Source organism: Cervus elaphus, chromosome 9 (assembly GCF_910594005.1).
Source record: "Cervus elaphus chromosome 9, mCerEla1.1, whole genome shotgun sequence".
NCBI lineage: Eukaryota > Metazoa > Chordata > Mammalia > Artiodactyla > Cervidae > Cervus > Cervus elaphus.
The window spans coordinates 71,659,146-71,679,940 of record NC_057823.1 but is presented as its reverse complement, the minus strand read 5'-3'; the positions used below and the strand labels follow the sequence as shown (position 1 = coordinate 71,679,940).

The 20,795-nt window shown below is 42.3% G+C and overlaps 1 protein-coding gene across 1 annotated transcript; it reads left to right on the top strand.

Moving 5' to 3' along the window:
- Nucleotides 1-19,703: 19,703 nt before the first annotated feature.
- Nucleotides 19,704-20,564, top strand: LOC122700815 (F-box only protein 27-like). Its single transcript, XM_043913855.1, has one exon. It carries the CDS (start codon nucleotides 19,704-19,706, stop codon nucleotides 20,562-20,564), a length of 861 nt encoding a protein of 286 aa, XP_043769790.1.
- Nucleotides 20,565-20,795: the final 231 nt, after the last annotated feature.

Genomic DNA, 20,795 nt, shown 5'->3' with positions numbered 1-20,795 from the left:
GGCATGGCAAGCCACGCCAGTTTTCTTGCCTGGAGAATCCCATGGACAGAGGAGCCTGGCAGGTTACAGCCCATAGGCTTGCAAAGAGTTGGACACAACTGAAGCAACTTAGCGTGTATGCGTGGCTCAACAGTCACATTATAATTCTTACCATTAATTTGGTTATTATTATTCAAATATAAACAATACTTCAAGCCAAAGAAAACTCTAGTAGCTTTTGTCAGCCCCACTACCTCTTTTTCCCTTGGGTTTCCCAAGGAGTCTTCTTGATGACCCCACAGCAACAGTTTCAACCCCTGTAACACCTTTACCAAATGTCCTGCTCAGAGTTGCCTCTGTCTGAAGGAACGACTTGTGTGACTGTGTGAAAGAAGCTAGGGTGTGGTCAGGGGCAGAGGGGGGAGTTTCCTCTCTGTCACAACCTCTGTTCCCAAGAGTTCTGACCTCTACTAACACCCAGTGAGACTCTGGCTTCCCACTGTGTAGCAACTAGAAAGTCCAAGTGCAACACATACCTTCTCTGGGAGCAAACCATGGGCAAGGATCTCCACCCCGACTCTGCCCATCCCTCTGCAGGATGACATGTGGGAGAATTACAACCATGCTTTACCTGAAACCTATAACCACTGTGGCCTCAGAAGTGGCCATTTCATCCCTTGGGCCTGAGTCTGTGTTACATCAACAGGCAGCAAAATGCACATACTCCCCAAGACAGCGCTGCTTCAGCCTCTTACCACCTCACTCTCCCAAAGAGAACCAGGAAATATTTGCCTTTGCTGTAAATTTCTTTTATCAGAACAGAGGAGATTAGAGTAGTCTATTTTTATTTTGTTGGGGGCAAATTATGCTCAGAGATTGAGACTGTCTCTTTCAATATTTAACACAAGTTCACTGCAGGAATTATAATAATTTCACAAGCAAATAGCGTAGGATAATGTCTCTCAATAAACTGGTAAAGAAATAACGTAGCTCAGCTGGTAAAGAATCTGCCTGCAATGCGGGAGACCCTGGTTTGATCCCTGGGTTGGGAAGATCCCCTGGAGGAGGGCATGGCAACCCACTCCAGTATTCTTGCCTGGAGAATTCCCATGGACAGAGGATCCTGGCAGGCCACATACAGTCCATGGGATCATGAAGAATCAGATACAATTGAGCGACTAAGCACACACAAACCAATAATATATTAATCACACTTTTATTCCAGGTAAGATGAGATGAAAGGAGTAAAGTCCCAATTTAGTTGAGGTGTGCCTTTCTTCATGAGTTGGTTCCTGGGAAAGTCAGATTAACCAACCAAGAGTCTGACACCCAGCTACCAGCAAAATGCAAGTCCCCTGTTGCTAAAGCAGGTTGCTAGGGAATCAAGATGCCAATGTTGACAGGCAAGATGATCTCCCACAGGGGAGCTGCACTGCTTTTCTCCTGTCCTTACCCCATTACCCACACAGGACCTAACGCCCCAAGCTGCTGCTTAGGTCAATGAAGGGTTGTCTTGCCCAGACCAAAACTGTCAGATTGTCCTCACAAACTCTGAGTGTTTATAGTCTAAATGTCCCCTCACCAAAGATGCTTCTTCATGTTATTGCAAAGCCCCCAGGCACGCCTGGGCAGCTGAGCTGCTGAGGGCTTATGGGCAACCATAGATGTCAAGAGGTGTCTTGTTGCAGCTTCTTCACATCAAAATGACTTTCTTATAAAAACAATTTCATTCTTTAAGCAAAACAACTTCACTCTTAAAAACAATTTCATTTTTGTCATAAGCAAGTGGATTTGATATCATATCAAACCACCACATAACAACTGAGCACATTCCTTCTTACATCTCTGTATTATTTCCAGAGTTGAATTGGTTTCTATTCTTTTTCGTTATTTTGACCCTAAAACATCACAAAACTAGAAAGAGAAGAGAAGAGGAAAAGGAGTATTGCAAAGATACAGAAATAAAAAGGCTCAAAACAGACAGCATCTTAGCAACATAACTTACTGGACTCTTTAGGGAGGAAGATCCGGAAATGAAATCAAGGTCTGTGTCACCAGGTCCCTGATTCATGGTTGAACCCACTATAGAAGCCAATGAGAGAATGCAGAGCCAATGCTACTGGCTGGGTGAGCTGAAGTCATGCCTGCTCTAATAACATCTGGAAGCTTCACCAAGCCAGCAAAGAAAACATCCTTCAAATATTGGTAGCAATGAACCAATAACAACCCATCAATCAACTAATTAAAATCATGGGGAAACATATTATGATTATTCATGGCAGGTGAAGATTACTTTCTCCTTGGCAGAACAGATCAGAATCAGAAAGGAAACTGCAAGACACATAAATTTAACTTTCTGGAACTTGTAAGTATTTCTTTCTTCTTTTAGGGACCTGGATTCCATGAAGCCAAAATCCTCTTCCTGTCGCATCCCTCGCAGGCCTGCCAACACATTTACCGCCAATGCCTCAAGTCTCTTCCCTCTATCCAAAATTCTCTTTCACTGGCCTCATTTCCCATAGCTCTTCACTGAGAGACAACTACCTGCTCTGAGAAGCCAATCCTTCCAAAATGATAATGGATGCAGTGGTAGACAGAAAAATAACCTTCCAAATATATTCACGACTCAATCCCCAGAATCTTTCAGACTTTCAAGGGGATTTCATAAATAGCATTCAAGTTAAGGACCTTGAGCTGGGAGGAGTATCCTGCATTATCTGGGTGAACCTAATAATCTAATTACTTGGGTCCTTAAAGGTGGAGGGGCTTCCTTGATGGCTCAGACAGTAAATAATCTGCCTGCAATGCAGAAGACCCAGGTTTGATCCTGGGTCAGGAAGATCCCCTGGAGAAGGGAATGGCAACCCACTCCAGTGTTACCTGGAGAATTCCAAAGACAGAGGAGCCTGGCGGGCTACAGAGTCAGACACGCAAAGAGTCAGACATGACTGAGTGACTAACACTTAGAGGTGGAGAACCTTTCTCTGCTGGGTCAGAGAGATGAGAGGGAAGAAGAAGAGTTGCTAACTTTGAAGATAGAAGAAGTGGACACAAGTCAAGGAATGTAAGTGGCCTCTAGAAGCTGGGAATGGCCCTCAATGACAACGAGCAAAGAAACAGCATCTCAGTCCTAAAAACACAAGGAATTGAATTTTGCAAACAACTTAAGTGTCCAAGGAAACAGATCCTTCCCTAGAATCTCCAGTAATGAACACAGCCCTGCTGATACGTTGATTTTACCCTGCTGAGACACACATCAAAAGTTTTACCTACAAAACTGGAGGTAATAAATCGATGTTTAAACCATTATATTTGTGGAAGTTTGCTATTCTAGCAATAGAAAACTAATACAGATGTTAATATGAGACCCTGTTGGTAAGGCTTTCAGTTAGTTTGCTTGCTGAAGCAACTATTATGGTACCAGATTAAAAAATCTCACATATATTTTAGAACAGGCAGATTGCTTTATGACTCATGGCTAGATGTGTCATCCACTTTGTTCATTCACCTGTTCCATTACAGAATGCCAACTATGTACCAGGTACACAGTTCCCTATACATATGGCTCCTTCAAGATTATATCTGCTACACAAGCATTTTTTTTTTGTTTGCTTTTGGCTTATTGCACTTAGCATAATGTCCATAAGGTTCACTCATATTGTAACAAGTATAAGAATTCCCTGCCTTTCCAAGTTTGAATAATATTCCATTGTATTTATATACCACATTTTGTTTATCCATTCATCCATTTGGGTTGCTTCCATTTCATGGCTATTGTGAATAATGCTGCTGTGAACATGGATATAGAAATATCTCTTCAAGACCCCACTTTCACTTCCTTTGGTTATAGACCAAAGGAGCTAGAATTGGAACACAATTAACTCTGACTCTGATGTTCATTTTCTTCCCAGGGTGCCACACAGCCTGGGGTGAAGTTATGGCTTTCTGTGCTGTAACTAATCAGATATGTGAAGTTTTTTGCTCTCAGTCCATTCTACACAGAGCTAGTTTTATTTTATGATTTTTTAGTGATTCAAATACAACCAGATATTCTGCACTTAGAAGAAAACTCAGGCTGGATGCATGAGACAAGTGCTCGGGCCTGGTGCACTGGGAAGACCCAGAGGAATCGGGTGGAGAGGGAGGTGGGAGGGAGGATCGGGATGGGGAATACATGTAAATCCATGGCTGATTCATGTCAATGTATGACAAAAACCACTACAATATTGTAAAGTAATTAGCCTCCAACTAATAAAAATAAATGAAAAAAAAAACAAAAACCTCTAACTCCTTGGCCCTATATGATCCGGCCCTTATCTTCACTCTAACCTGATTTCCAACCATTTGCTACACTTTAGCCATGCTGGCTTTGTTTCTGTTCTTCAAACATAAACACTTCCTACCTCAGGGCCTTTGCATTTGCTGCACATTCTCCTTGGGATTTTGTATAACTGGCTCCTTCCTATCATTCAGGTCTCAGCTCTAATGTGACCTCTTCAAAGAGTCCTCCCCTCACCACACTTTACAAAGTAGCACCCCCTAGCACCATCTGGCACATTGTTCTCATTTGCTTTCTTCAAAATGATCTAAAATTTGTTTTATTGTTGTTGTTTTCTAGTTTATTATCTATGTCCCTCACAAGAATGTATTTTCCATACAGAGATCTTATCTGTCTTATTCTTCCAGTATCCCCAGAGCATAAAGCCATACCTGGCACATAATAGATGCTTATCAAATATTTGTTGAATAAAGGAAGTATCAAATACTTGTTGAATAGAGGAACTTCATTGCAGTACTGTTCATCATATCCAAAAAAATGGAAACAGTGACCTGAATCAAACAGATCTGATAATCTATCACCTAGTACAGCTCACTTGGGGCTTCCCTGGTAGCTCATACAGTAAGGAATCTGCCTGCAAAGCAGGAGATCCAGGTTCAATTCCTGGGGTGGGAAGATTACCTGGAGAAGAAAATAGCAACCCACTCCAGTATTCTTGCCTGGAAAACTCCATGAACAGAAGAGCCTGGAGGGTTACAGTCCATGGGGTCACAAAGAGTCAGACAGGACTGAGCCACTAATGTCATCATGTCACAGCTCACTTAGAGAATGAAAGAGGTTATTGTTGATAATTATACTACATCTGTAGGCAAAACCAGGACTGCATGCCCAATCTACCTCAATTATTTATTCCAATCCTCTCAATTTGCAGATGAGGACACACTTAAGAGACCCAGAGAGGGAAAGTGACCCAGTGAAGGTTGCACAGCAAATTAGGGGAAGAGGTGGAAAAAGGCTCAACTGCTGACACTCAGACTGGGGCCCTTTATTCCTCACCACTTGGTTGCTCTGAGGCTCAGCAAAACATGCCCAAGTCTGTCACTGTGCCCTCACATGACTCTGGGAAAAAAGAGAGCTCATTTTTCTGTCCCAAGAAGCATGTGGTTTGGAGCTCTTCTTTTTCTCTTATTTTTTCTTCCCCTTTTTTGTGGTCATATATGGGCTGGCTAGAGGGGAAGCACTTAGGTATCGTGGGGTTTCACTGCTGTTCCATTACATAAGTGAAAGCCCTACCAAGGGGAGAATGAAATGCAAAGCAGGGCCATCTGACCAGCTCCTTGGCTGGTCCCAGGACTGCCTGGGTCACCCCAGGGCTTGGTTCCAGGAAATGCTCATTTCAGTACATTCCTCATCCAACTATTTCTGGACCATCTTCTGGGTTTCAGGCACTGAGCTATCCCTGTGGTATATAAGAATGGATAAGAAAGACATGATCACTGCCCTCATGGAGAGCCCATTATGGAAAAAAGTGAGGGTTGGATAATAAACATACATACAGATAAATTAATTATAGACATGGTTAGTTCTCAAAAGGAAATATAGTGCTCTGATGAACAGTAATAATAGTTGACATCTCTTGAAGTCATCTTTGTCTGTACCACTTTGTGAGATAAACATTAATATGATCTTCATCTCATAGATGTGGAAACAGAAGCACCGGGTCACACAGCTGGTACATGTCAGAACTGAACTTGAACCCTAGAGACTTGCTTCAGAGCCTGGGTCCTTAACCATGAGCTATCTTGGGCAGCAGTGGCTCAGAGGGGAGTGCATGCTTTCAGTAGGTCAGGGAAGGCCTTTCTGAGGAAGTGGCATATAAGCTTAGATGAACTATAGGAAGAACTGGCAGAATAGTGTTCTAGGCAGAAAAAGGAGCACACAGACAAAGGTGGGAAAGAGGCCAGTGTGTTCTATAATCCATCAGAAGGCCTGGGAGACTGGGGTGGAGGTTGGATTCTTATTAAGGTGCCCCACACAAAGAGCCTTTGCAGACATATATTTTCTCATTTGATCAAACAGCCTGGTTAGACCAGTCAAGCAAGTGTTATCATCTATGTTTTACAGAACACTGTACATCATTTCTGGGAACTTGGGGTTGGAGATGAGACGGCCCCAAGACTTTGAACTTGGGTCAAATGCTCTTTCTCCTTAGCCTCCCTGCAGCTGCCCCTTTGCTGCCCCATGGTCCCTTAACTGAAATGGACCCCTGTGTCTCTAGCACCTCCTCCTCCTTTCAGCTCAGAACTTACCTCTTCAGCTGCCCTAACACCTTAGTTTCCAGGGGAACCTGATAAACCAAACTGTTCTCATCCACTAATGGGGAATGGAGCCCTATAGAAACCTAGAAGGAACTTGCTCTTCTATCTCTGTGCAAACCTACAACAGCCTTCCCTTCTTCCAGTCATAAAATCAGCCTCCAGCTAACTAGCATTCCCTTCTGTGCCAAAATGGCCATCACTGTATGGTTCATGGCCTCTTCCCAGACGAGCCTGGCAGAGTTTGAGCCTTGGGCCTTTGGTTAACAGGTAGCGGTTGACAGATGCCAATAATCCATGCATTGTTCATATCAGTTAATTCCTGGTCTGAGAATGTGATTGCATCCACCCTCAGAAACCAGCCCCATCAGATGGGGCTCTGGGCTGTCGTCTCCTCATCATGGCACACGGGCCCTCCAAGTCCCAGACAACGCCTTCCTCTCCACCTCAGCCTGTCCTCTTTCCTACCTTGACCTTGGGGACCAGACTCACCAGAAGCTTCTCACCATGGGCTCTGAACACACATCATAAGCTTCCATACCTGCATGCGCTCTGCTTATGACACCCTCCCCACCTTCTTCACTGGCCCCCCACTTTACACCCATGAACACAACCCAGATACCATTGGCCCAGGAAGCCTTCCCTAACTGTACCTCACTGTCTTACGCTTGCCTTCTCCATGCTTCCAATCACAATGAGTAATGTTCTTGGAGTACCTGCAAGCACCCACAGCTGAGCAGAAAGTACTGCAAGTAGGTTATAAGCCAGGCAGTCTGAGTTCTGGGTCTGGATCATCACCATCTGCTGTGTTTGCCATCACAACTAACATTTATAGGGCACTTACAGTATACCTCCCATAGCTCTAAGACACTGACATACATACTCATCGAACTTTCATAAGTCCTATAAAATTTAGTCACTACCAGATAAGTGTTATTATGTCCATTTTGAAGGTGAGAAAACTAGGTCCCAGAGTGTTTTAATTATTTAGCTAAACCACACATTAAGCAGAATGCATGGACTATACTATCATGCATTGAAATTGCCCAGATGAGTTGAGGCCACTAGTGATATATCCAGCATGCCTTCTCCTCCTTTTTCATAATATCAAAGAGTGTATTGTCAGAAATAAAAATTGTTCAATTTAAGTTAAAAAAATAAAATAAATAAAACCTCTCCCAGTCACCTCTGCAGATGGCGTAGCCAAAGATACATAAGTCAATACCTTGGTGTATCACTTCCAGGAAACTGATTCAAAGAGGGTATACCCTACTATTACATATCTATTTGCATTTGGCCCTTTCTTCTTCTTCCTGTTTGAGACATGAAGACTGGATCTCCAACAGCCATCTTTTGACCATGAAGCAATCCTACAGGGAAAAAATAAATCAGAAGAAAAGAAGGAATCTGTGATCCTGGTGACACCACAAAGCAACCAGACCAGCCTTGGGTTGCCCAGCTCCCAACTTCAAGGAAGTTGGGAAGAAAAAATAAGTCTTGTTTAAATCGCTGTTGCCTTGATTCTTTGTTACTTGAAGCCAAATGCAATTCCTAACTCACTTATTTTGCTATGTATATGACCAACCATCCCACTGAGCTATGTGGTCCTCAAGGGTGAATTCAAAGTCTCTTTTGCCTCTGTACTGACATCAGGAGCACACCACCTGTATTGACCTCAAACAATTCTAACTTTCTCGCCGTCTTATTCACCCTCCCTGGAGGCAAAGGACGGGAAGCTAGGAAACAAACATTTCCGATTTCATGGCACAGAATTAAGGGAAGGGTTAAGAAAAGTGTGGAGAGAAGTTGGCTCTAATGTGTGAAGTATCAACACTGGGAAGAATTGACCCAGCCTGCTCAGATGTGGGAGGGCAAGACTGACTGAGTACCAAGCGCTCCACCTGCTCCTCTGCTTCCAGCAGTGGTGGTGCCATTTCCACGCCTGGGAAAGCCAGAGCCAGGAGCCAATTTAAACCTGGAAAGTGAAGTCAGGAGAGTACCTGAACCAGAGCTGGCTGTCAGCCTATGCAAAATAGCCAGCCTCTCCAAGTATTGCAAATTGAGGAATTATCTTACATCTCCACCCTCTGCTCACCACATCTGAAATCCAACCACAAGACAGTTGATGCCAGTGACATATAAGGCTTGCTATGCCATGCCCCTGAGACAATGAGTGCACTGAATGTTGGGAAAGTCAACCTCTGGGAACCTTGGTTTCCTCATCTGTACAGTGGAAATAATACTGTCTACCTCTGCTTCCATATGGGGAGTTGGTAAGAAGGTCAAAAATAATGATGAACAGGAAAGTCCTTTTGTAGACAGTAAAGCATTATAAAAACCTGAGATAGTGCATGTATTCGTTTTTCTAGGGCTTCTGCTTTCACAATTACGGAAAATTTCTTCTAGGTCCCTCATTCTATATTCATTACAATGTTTTCTACACTCAAGTGTATACAGTATTAAAAAGTTGTTAAGAGATAAATCCTAATTTCATCATAAGAATAATTTTTTTTCCTTTACTCTTTTCTTATTTTCATTTTATTGTATCTATATGAGAAGATAGATGTTAGCTGAACCTACTATGGTAATCATTTCACAATCTATGTAAATTGAACCATCATGCTGGGTACCTTAAACTTACACAAAGATGTATGTCAATTATTTCTCAATAAAACCAGGAGAAAATGACTTTAACATAGTTTCCCCACCCCTGCCATCTCCCACCTCCTGTGGGGCCACCACATAATACAGAAACCAAAGTTTTTAGTCCAGTCATTAGGCTCTGGCCATCTTATTGATGCCACAATTGCAGGGAAACAAGTCCAGGTCACATGTTAGTTCCTGCCCAGCCCTAAGCTGGGTGCTGTCCCCAGGGTGTAATTGCAGGGACACGGTACGGAAGTGTGAATCCCCATCATTTGTCAATCCCCCAGGTCAAGAACAGAAGGAATGTACTTTAATCCAACTACAGCATTAAGTCATGGGAGGAGTTGCCCATTAGCTAATCTGCCCAGAGTAGAGGTTAGCTTATCTGATTAGCTCATTGCCACTACCATGGGGAATACATGTAAATCTATGGCTGATTCATGTCAATGTATGACAAAAACCACCACAATATTGTAAAGTAATTGGCCTCCAACTAATAAAAATAAATGAAAAAAAAAAATAACAAAGGCAAAAAAAAAAAAAAAAAGAAAGCAGAGACTGAAGAGAATACAAAAAGGATATGTTAGTTTTGATCGGAGGCAAAAAGTAAATAAATAAATATACATTGGAACTCAAAAAGACCTAAGAGATTATCTAATTAGGACACCGTAAACCCAAAGGCTCTAGCTTTATCCTGTTCGCCAGTGTCATGGGGTGTTTTCCTCACATCTGAAGGCCTTTATATGTACTTTTCATTTATAGCTCTCCTCTCCCTGTTATCCTTTACCTGACTGCCTGCCATTGCCATGTTATCTGCTTGGCCCAAAGAGTGGCCCTGCCAGGACTCAGTCAGTTCGATTCAGTTGCTCAGTCATGTCTGACTCTGCGACCCCACGGACTGCAGCACACCAGGCTTCGCTGTCCATCACCAACTCTCAGAGCTTGCTCAAACTCATGTCCATCGAGTCGGTGATGCCATCCAACCATCTCATCCTGTCATCCCCTTCTCTACCCACCTTCAATCTTTCTCAGCATCAGGGTCTTTTCCAATGAGTCAGTTCTTTACATCAGGTGGCCAAAGTATTGGAGTTTCACCTTCAGCATCAGTCCTTCCAATGAATATTCAGGACTGATTTCCTTTAGGATTGATTGGTTTGATCTCCTTGCAGTCCAAGGGCCTCTCAAGAGTCTTCACTAACACCACAGTTCAAAAGCATCCGTTCTTCTGCGCTCACCTTTCTTTATAGTCCAACTCTCACATTCATACATGACTACTGGAAAAACCATAGCTTTGACTAGACGGACCTTTATTTGCAAAGTAATGTCTCTGCTTTTTAATATGCTATCTAGGTTGGTCATAGCTTTTCTTCTAAGAAGCAAGCGTCTTAATTTCATGGCTGCAGTCACCATCTGCAGTGATTTTGGAGCCCCAAAAAACAAAGTCTCTGTTTCCATTGTTTCCCCATCTATTTGTCATGAAGTGATGGGACTGAATCCAGCTCTTTGGGCCCTATCCTGAGGCCCTCTGGTTAGAGCTAAGCATCTAAAGGAGAAGGGGATAGATAAAAGAGTGAAAGAACTGGACAAACAACATTATCTCTTCAAATCTCAGAAACCTGAATATTTCTTATGAAATGGAGCTAATACTGCCTAATGTAGCTGAAGCTCCAATACTTTGGCCACCTGATGCAAAGAACTGACTCATTGGAAAAGACCCTGATGCTGTGAAAGATTGAAGATAGCAGGAGAAGGGGACAACAGAGGATGAGATGGCTGGATGACATCACCAACTCGATGGACATGAGTTTGAGCAAGGTCTGGGAGTTGGTGATGGACAGAGAAGCCTGGCGTGCTGCAGTCCATGGGGTCACAAAGAGTCAGACACTACTGAGCGACTGAACTGAATACTGCCTATCCTTAAAAGTCTAATCAGAGAAGTCAGGTGAGTTGCCTGGGATACAGCATGTCCTCATTGAATGTTTCTTTCCTTTCCTTCCCAGAAGCCGCAAGATGCTTTCCAACACTCCTGCCTTGTGACTCCACGTCACAAATATGATCAGGGTGCTTCAGAGGGGTGAACGGAGGCAAAAAATCAGGAAGTGATCTGCCCCTTACCACTCAAGCAGCCACTTCCACTACAACTGTCACCCAGTTACCTGGCCACATCCTAACAATGGTTGGAGTTATGCTGCCAACTCTACCCAAAACCTGGGTGCTGTATGGTGTCAATACAACTGGTATGGTGTCAATGCAACTGTAAGGTGTCAATACAACTGGAATACAACACTGATTCTACACAAGTAAACCAGCCAAAGGCAGAGACCAGTCACAACAAACAAGTCAAGAGGTTTCTCACTGGTTTCTTTCCCTTGCTTTATTCTTTTGAAGAACGATACATCTCACAGATTCTTGTCTTTTAAGTTGTCCCCTGGGTCAGCTCACTATTGGCACACAGAGCCCAACCTAGCCAGTCATCTCAGCAACCTAGCCAAAACCTCAGTCAACAGGGGCAAAATGATTGACATCATGGAAAGCCACGACCCAGGGGCTGGGCACTATTTGGCCTAATGTGTTGGGTGCCCAAAAAGACTGTCCAGCTCCAGTTGGCTGATCCATTGGTGAGATTCCTGTGCCCTGGGCCAGTCGCCTGATCTGTTGGTGAACATTAACCCCACTTTCAATGACTAAGTCAATCTGATCACAATAGAAACCAAGGGGGTCTTGCCCTGGCTGAAATCTTGGCATTTCTGCCACTAGTAAGCAGTGAACTTACAGCTGAAACCCACCTCTTCTTTCTCTCTCTCCTCCTAGTATTATCTTTCTTTGGATTTTCCATAGAGTTTCATTTCTTAGCAGCTGTTTCCCTGGGTTTTTATCGTTTTACACTAATTTCCTCTTTGTCACTAGTCTTAAGTCCTACTCTCCCTCTGCCTCTGCCTCCTCCACATTACTCTTTCTTCCTCCTTCTCCTCCCTGTCTCCTTTCTGTAAACATTCCTTGAAATGCTTGGGTTCCAATGAGAATTGAAGAAATCTGTCAAAGAGGGTGAACTAGGAGAATTTACTGGTTAAAAGCAGAAGCCTTGGTGCCAGCTTTGAATTTGAAGCCAAGATTTGCCACTTAGTAATTGTGTAAACTTTGGGCACATGATCTAGCCACCCTGAGCCTCAGTTTCCTCAACTTGACAACAGGTGTAACAAGACTCATTTCATGGGATCAAGGGGAACACTGTGTATATATAAACTGTTTTCTCAGCAACATGCCCAGTATATGGTATACTGTAAATAAAATTTAACTTGGCAGGGAGAGAAAATTTAACTTAGGAGGGGATAAAGGTATTAACACAATCGTTGTTCTCTTTCACAAAGTAAATCAGCAAGGTTCCAGCTGGGTTTGTTGAAGGTCTGAGGCTCTAAGACTTGCCAGGGATTGGGAGACATGTGGTAGGTAGCCAAAGGCTGAGTCCCATTACTCTCCCACATTCAAAACAGATCCTATTTTCTCTCTTTTTCCTGTTGGGTCTCTGAAAAATATTCTGAAAAAAGGATTCCATAGCCATGAAAAAAATTTTGGAACTGGCTTAAACTGATTTTTCACCTGTCCTTTTCCTGGTATTTTCCCCTTCGCAATCATTCCAAAGAGTAAGTCCCTGACATGCAGAACCTACTAAATCATTGTTCCAGCCCCTGTCATTTGCTTGAACTTAAACCTTCCTCTCTCCATGAAAAGTTGTAACTGACATTTTTATTTTGCAAAGAAGATGTTGAGGAGTTTAACCCATCGAGCAGACTCTCTTGGGAGTTCATTTTCACAGGCCCGACTATCAGACAGTGAAAGACAGTTATTAGGTGCTCAGTTTCATTTGAAAAGAGTCAATTGCCCGTTTTCTTTACCATTTGAGAAATGTGGTTACACTCAGAATTTCACATGAGAGCCTGTGGTTGCGAATTGAATTTAAAAAAGTGTTCTCCATCCTAGGCAATGCTGTTTCACTACCCTAAAAAAAATTCTCTTAAAAAAAACAAGCATGACCTTATTGAAAACAGACCAGAAACAAAGGTCATCTTTATGATCTGTAATTCCCTCAATGAATCCCCTGGAGGTAGAGGCCCTGTCACTCCGTGCTCACCAATGTATTCAGGCTTCCACAGCTTCTTGGCTTCTGGCAGGCAAGTTCAGAGTCCTCTTTCTCCCCCCCACCCCCCACCCCAACCCCATATCCATTTTGCATCCCCACATTTATTTGCATCCTTGTGTTTTGCAGAGCGAGGTAGGACACTGCAAGTGCCTAGGGAGGAAAGAATTCTATGGGGTTACTCGTCCCAGTAGTGAGCCCACATGAAGGTGCATGTGGTTCAGGTAAACCACTGTAGGATTAATGTTCATGAAAGATGATGTGTACAGACAGAACTATTTGAAGATCTAGGAAACCAAGAGGGACATTTGACTGAAAACTCAATGGTAGCAAAGCTCAGGCCAAATTATATATCAGTGTAGTCTAAGGGCCTAACACATTGCTGGCATACAACAGACACTCAAGAGAGAGCCACTGAATGATGAATGAATGAACGAAAGAAAAAGGAAAAAGAGTTTAGGAAAGAGTCATTCTCCCTTACCTCCCCCACCCATTCCACAATAGTTCATAGTGGGGCTAATGGCCTTTCTGCTTCCCCTCATGTTACTCTCCAATTTATCCTTCCATGCTGCAGCAAGAGTGAGCCATTTGAAACTTAAATCAAGTCTGCCAGGCCTATGGCAGGTATGGTCCCTGGCTAGCTCAGTGGCCTCATTCACTTTCTTCCTATCCCTTTAATTACTCCAGGCACTCTGACCTACTGTCCATTCCCTGGATAAGCGAACCTCATTCCTACCTCAGGGCCCTTTCACTTACTGTTTCATTAGCCTAAAACACTATTTCTCTAGATTTTTAAATGAAAAAATACTTTCTTATCATTCAAACCTCATGTCAAATGATACCTCCTCAGAGTGTCCTTTCTTGAGCACTCAATCTAAAGTAGCCACCTGTTCATTCTCTATCATGTCATCATTTTCTTTTTCCTCACAACAGTAAGCACTTGGGAAATTATTTAGCTCATTTCTTTGTTTTCACAATTATCGTCAGTCTTGGGCTCTAGAATGCAAGCTCCTTCAATTGTATTCACTGTCTAATCCTCCAATGCCTGGAACAGAATGGCACATGCAGGCCTCTATAAATATTTTGAATGAATTAATAAAAGCAGCCTTGGCACCCTAAGGGCTCTGGGAAACAAGTGAATTCTCCCAGGAGGCTAATGCATCAGAAACAGAAAATAGATGCCTCAAACAGAAGTGCCAAGAAGGAAGAAATATGAATAATAATAGCTAACATTTGTAGAGTACTTACTATATGCCAGATATTTTTCCAAGCCCTCAATATTTATCATCTATAATTCTCACAGTCATCCTTGGAGGTAGGTCAAATTATTCCTATTTTTTAGATAAGTTGATGTTTTTGAACTGTGGTGTTGGAGAAGACTCTTGAGAGTCCCTTGGACTGAAAGGAGATCAAACCAGTCAATCCTAAAGGAAATCAGTCCTGAATATTCATTGGAAGGACTGACGCTGAAGTTCCAGTACTTTGGCCACCTGATGCAAAGAACTGACTCCTTGGGAAAGACCCTGATTCTGGTAAAGACTGAAGGCAGGAGGAGAAGGGGATGACAGAAGATGAGATGGTTGGATGGCATCACCAACTTGATGGACATGAGTTTGAGCAAGCTTCAGGAGTTGGTGATGGACAGGGAAGCCTGGCGTGCTGCAGTCCATGGGGTCACAAAGGGTCACACACAACTGAGCGGCTGAACTGAACTGAAGTGATACAAACAGTAAACAACATATCCTCTGATAAAAGTGGAAAATAGAAAAGCAAAAAAACAAACCAGACTGTGAACCACTACACTACAGTGCTTCCATCACACTGTCTTACTCAGAGCATACATGGCTAACAGCCACTCCTGGGGAGAGACTATAGGAGGCAGGTAGAAATATGAAGCAAGTCATAACATCACTAAGTATTAAAGGAATGCAATCAATGGTCAGAATGAAATATCACCTCACAATGGTCAGAATGGCCATCGTCAAAAAGTCTACAAATTTGATTATGCTGGAGAGGGTGTAGAGAAAAGCAAATCCTCCTACACTGTTGGTAGGAATGTAAATTGGTATAGCCACTATGGAAAACAGCATGCAGATTCTTCAAAAACCTAAAACTACAGTTACCATATGATCCAGCAATCCTACTCCTGGACATATATCCAGAAAAGATGAAAACTACAATTCAAAAAGATACATGTACCCCAGTGTTCACAGCAGCATTATTTACAATAGTCAAGATATGGAAGTAACCTAAGAATTCATCAATAGATGAATGGATAAAGAAGATGTGGTGTATATGTATATATATGTGGTATATATATGTATATATATGTGGTATATATATGTATATATATGTATATATATGTGGTATATATATATATATATGTGGTATATATATGTATATATATGTATACATATATATGTGTGTGTGTGTATATATATGTACATATATATATACACATATATATTACATATTATATATATTACAAATACACACATGTATATATATGTATACACACAAACAATGGAATACTACTCAGCCATAAAAAAGAATGAAACAATGCTATTTGCAGCAACAAGGATGAATCTAGAGATTATCATACTAAGCGAAGTAAATTAGACAAAAAATAACAAATACCAAATGGTATCACTTATATGTGGAATCTAAAAATATGATACAAATTAACTTACTTACAAAACAGAAACAGACTTGTACACATAGAAAACAAACATATGGTTACCAAAGGGGAAAGGTGGGGGAGGGATAAATTTGGAGTTTGGGATTAATAGATATACACTATTATATATAAAATACATAACCAACAAGGACCCACTGCATATAGCATAGGGAACTATACTCAATATCTTATAATAACCTATAATGGAAGAGAACCTGAAAAAAAAAGAATATAAATGTATAATTGAATGGTCTCAAATTAATAGAAAATGCCCTGGAGTCTGCCATTTAGCCTTTTGGCCAAAAACATTCCTGGTAAAACTCCATACCCACAGCTGCAGCAGTACCTGGTCGCAGTCCCTCTGCCACCATCCAGGTTTGTGTGACCTATAGCCTGAGAGCCTAAAGACATGTTTTGCTGAATCTTCACAGTATAGCCTACATAAACATTCTTTAAAATTATACCTGTGGCCAACCCTTAAAATTAGGATACTGCACATTTAAGTTCAGATTTCTGGCTTCCATCAGAACACAAGAACTTATAATACTCATCTCGGTTTAACACCTAGCACAGTCAGTCAGAACTGAGCCACAGAAGTCCTCCTGGAAAGGAGCATGTGCATTTAGTTCATCATGGTCTCCATCACTGCCTAGTTTGTCTTTAATACCGAGCCTTATACTTCTGTCTGTGTGTATTCACTTACAAGAGTTGTTTATGTTTTGAGTGTTTGAGTTAATGATCAATGGTGGGCATTTACCACCGTACCCTGCACTCCTGGGACAGCTCTAACTGGCCTCTCAGCCTCCAGTCTTAATCAACCCACAGCCATTATTCCCAGTGCTACCAGATCCCAACTAACGGCCAGGGAAGAGATCAGGCACATAGCCAGGATTCAAACCCGAATTCATCCCTGGCACTACCACCTGCTGTGCTGCTGTCCTTCCCTCCCTACACTTTCCTCATTTTTAAAATGGGAAAATAATAATAACCACTTTGGATGGCCAAAGAACATTTTTTAAATATGAACAAACTCCAAGGCACATATGCCATTCTGGGCATCATATACTATTTATATCTGTCTCCATTGTTCTTTTACCCAGAATCTTCATCATTTGATTGAAAATAATAAGATACACAAAAAAGCAAGGAAAAAATACCCTCCTGCCAAGAGAGAAAATATACAACAGAACCAGACCCACAATAACCTAGATTTAGAAGTATCAGACAGGGACATTATAACTACTATAATGAATAAGTTAAAGAACTTAGTATTAAAAAGGTGGACAAAATGTATGAATGATGGGGAGTTTCAGCTATTAAAAAAGGGTCAGATGAAAATTCTAAACATGAAAACACAACATCAGAGATAAAGAATTACCCAGACAGACTTGTCAACAAATGGGACAAGCAGAAGAAAGGATAAGTGAATTTGAAGATAGAAAATTTTTATACAAAAATGAAAAGAGAAGAACAATCAGTGAAAAAAAAACCCAAGAGCTGTGAGGCAATATCAAATTGCCTGACATAAATGAGACTGAGTGCCAGAAGGAGAAGAGACAGAATAGGGCAGATGAAGTATGTGAACAAATCACAGTCAATGAGAGAAACAGACAAAGCAACAATTAAAGTTGGAGATTTCAACTTTTTTCTTGTCAATAATTGATAGAAAACTTAAAACAATAGCAACTCGACCTAATGCATAGAATACTGCATCTCAGAGAATTAACTTTCTTTTCAAATGTTCATGAAATATCCAAAAGTAGACCATATTCTAGGCCATAAAACTAATCTTAAAAAATTTAACAATAAAAGAATTAAAAACACAGAAAGATATATTTTCTGATGACAATGATGTTCAATTATAAACCATCAACAGAATGACACTGAGAAAATTCTCAAATATGTGGGTAATAAATAGAACACTTCTAAATAATCTATAGGTCAAAGAAATAACAAGGAGGATTAGAATATATTTTTTAACTAAATTGAAATGATAGGAAGTCTTAAAAATTTGTAGGATTCAGAGATTTCTCTGGTGGTCCATTTCCCAGTGCAGGAGGTTCAGGTTTGATCCCTGGTCAGGGAACTAGAGCCCACATGCCATAGCTAAGAATTCATATGCTACAACTGAAAGATCCCATGTGCCACAACTAAGACCTGGCGCAGCCAAATAAATCATTTTTTAAATGTGTAGGATGCAGTTAAAGCAGAGCTTAAAGAGAAACAAATAGCATTAAGTTTTCAAAAAGAAAAGAAGAAAGGTGCTAAAATCAATTACCAAAGTTTCCACTTTATGAAACTAAAAACAAGAGCAAATTAAAACCAAAGCAAGGAAATATAAAGGTAAGAGCAGAAAACATTGAACTAGAAAACAAATATAGTAAGCATAACAGAAATATAGAAAGTTGATGCTTTGGAAAGATCAATAAAATTGATGAAACTGATCAAGAAAAAAGGACAGAGACCCAAATTACCAATACTGTGAATGAAAGAAGGACTGTCATAGAAGATCAGATACTAGAAATGATAATGTAATTTTATGAACAAGTTCCTGATAATTAATTTGACAACTTAGATGAAATAAACAAATCCCTGACCAAAACTCATTCAAGAAGAGAAAACTTGGGTGGCCTTATATCTATTAAAGAGATTGCATTCATAGTTAAAGTCCTTCCCACAAAATAAAATTTGTTTTACTAGGGAATTCTACCTAAAGAAGATGCAATATCAATTCTACATGAACTCTTTCCAAAAATAAAAGAGGAAAAGAATACTTTCTGAGGACTTCTCTGGTGGTCCACTGAAGCACAGGACTTCAAGTTTCCAGTGCAAGGGACATAGGTTCGATCCCTGGTCATGGAATTAAGATCCTGCATGCCACATGGCTTGCCAAAAATAAAAATAAAAACACTTTCCAACTTGTTTTACCAGGTTTCCATTATACTGACATTAACCACACAACCCAGTGATTCTATTCCAAGGAATTTACCTGAGAGAAATGAAAACATATGTCCTCCCAAAGATTAATACAGGAATGTTTATTGTATATTTACTGCTAATAGCCCAAAACTGGAAACAACACAAATGTCCATCAATTGGTGAGTGGATAAACAAATTATGGCATACAGTGGAGTACTACTCAGTAATAAAAAGGAACAAACTAGTCAGAAACATGGATGAATCTCAAAAGCAATATGCTAAGTGAATAAAAAGACACAAAAGACCACATATTGTATGATTCCACTCAAAAGACAGCCTGCTGCTGCTGCTGCTGCTAAGTCACTTCAGTCATGTCCAAATCTGTGCGACCCCATAGACAGCAGCCCACCAGGCTCCTCTGTCTCTGGGATTCTCCAGGCAAGAATACTGGAGCGGGTTGCCATTTCCTTCTCCAATGCATGCATGCCTGCAAAGTTGCTTCAGTCGTATCCAACTCTGTGCAACCCTATGGACAGCAGCCCACCAGGCTCCTCCGTCCACGGGATTCTCTAGGCAAGAATACTGGAGTGGGTTGCCATATCCTTCTCCAAAAGACAGTCTAAAAAAGGCAAAAGTATAGGGACAGAAAACAGGTAAGTGGTTTCTAGGGACTAGGAATGGGGAGAGGGGGTTAATAGCAAAGAGGCGAGGTGAGGCAAGGTGAAGGCCCACTGGTGAGGAACACTGGCTGAGATGCAGGCAGCAGCCGCGGGGCCTGGCGAGGAGACCATGGGCGCCTCAACCTCCTGGGGCCTGCTCCCCCGCGTCCCAGCTCCGCACCACGAACCACAGGAGGTTCCGGGCCCGAACCATCTGCCCACCGAGATGCTCCGGGAGGTGCTGAGCTACCTGCCCCCAAGCACGCTGCTCCGGCAGTGCCGCCTGGTGTGCCGGCGCTGGCGAGAGGTGGTGGACGGCAGGGACCTGTGGCTGAGCATCCTGCCCTGGAAACACCCCGACCTGTGGCCCGTCATCCTCACCTGCCTGCCCCCTGCTGGCGACCCCGGGCCCTGCATCCTGGGCCGCTTCTGCGAGCTCAGACCCATAGGGCGCAAGCTCACCGTGAACCCCCCGGAGAAAGAAGACCTCTGGAATTGTATGATGCTGAGCGGTAGCGATGACTCGGAGGAAGAGGAAGACTTGGGGGTCAGGCTGAAGACTTCTGGGGAGACTAGCTACAGTCCTGCCTACAGGTGTTGGTACAAGGGAGAAATTTTGGATCTGGAGGAGGAGGGCCTGTGGCGGGAACTCCTGGATAGTGGAAAGATTTGGATTTCTGTCTGTCGCCGCTGGACAGAACAACAAGGCAGTGACCGGATGTATCAGCTAGTCGTCAAGCTTCTAGATGCCAACTATGCCACCTTGCATTATTTCTTCCATAAACGTTTTCCCGTCCGTCCGCGGACAGGCAGCTTCTCCTTTCGGATCATGCATGCGTTCACCAACATCAAGAAGGGCGCCCGCTTTGTGTTGTTTGACCACAGTGTCGAGGGCTATGACTCGTGGCCTGAGCAGTGTGGAGTCTCCAGGCCCCAGTCCAGTGTCATCGTATGATTCCGTCCCTAGGCTGTCCTTGTGAGACAACCTGACCATGCCTTCCAGGAGCTTCGACCATTGGCCAGACCACCTCAATAATCAAGAGCTTGTAGCTCCTGGCATCCTGGGATCTATCCTGGGTCCAATCAAGGGACCTACTGGGCCTTGTCTTTAAATTCTATGAGAAACTACGAGAAGAACGTTCTTACATCAGGGTTACTGACTGAATGCAGCCCCTGTTCTATGGAG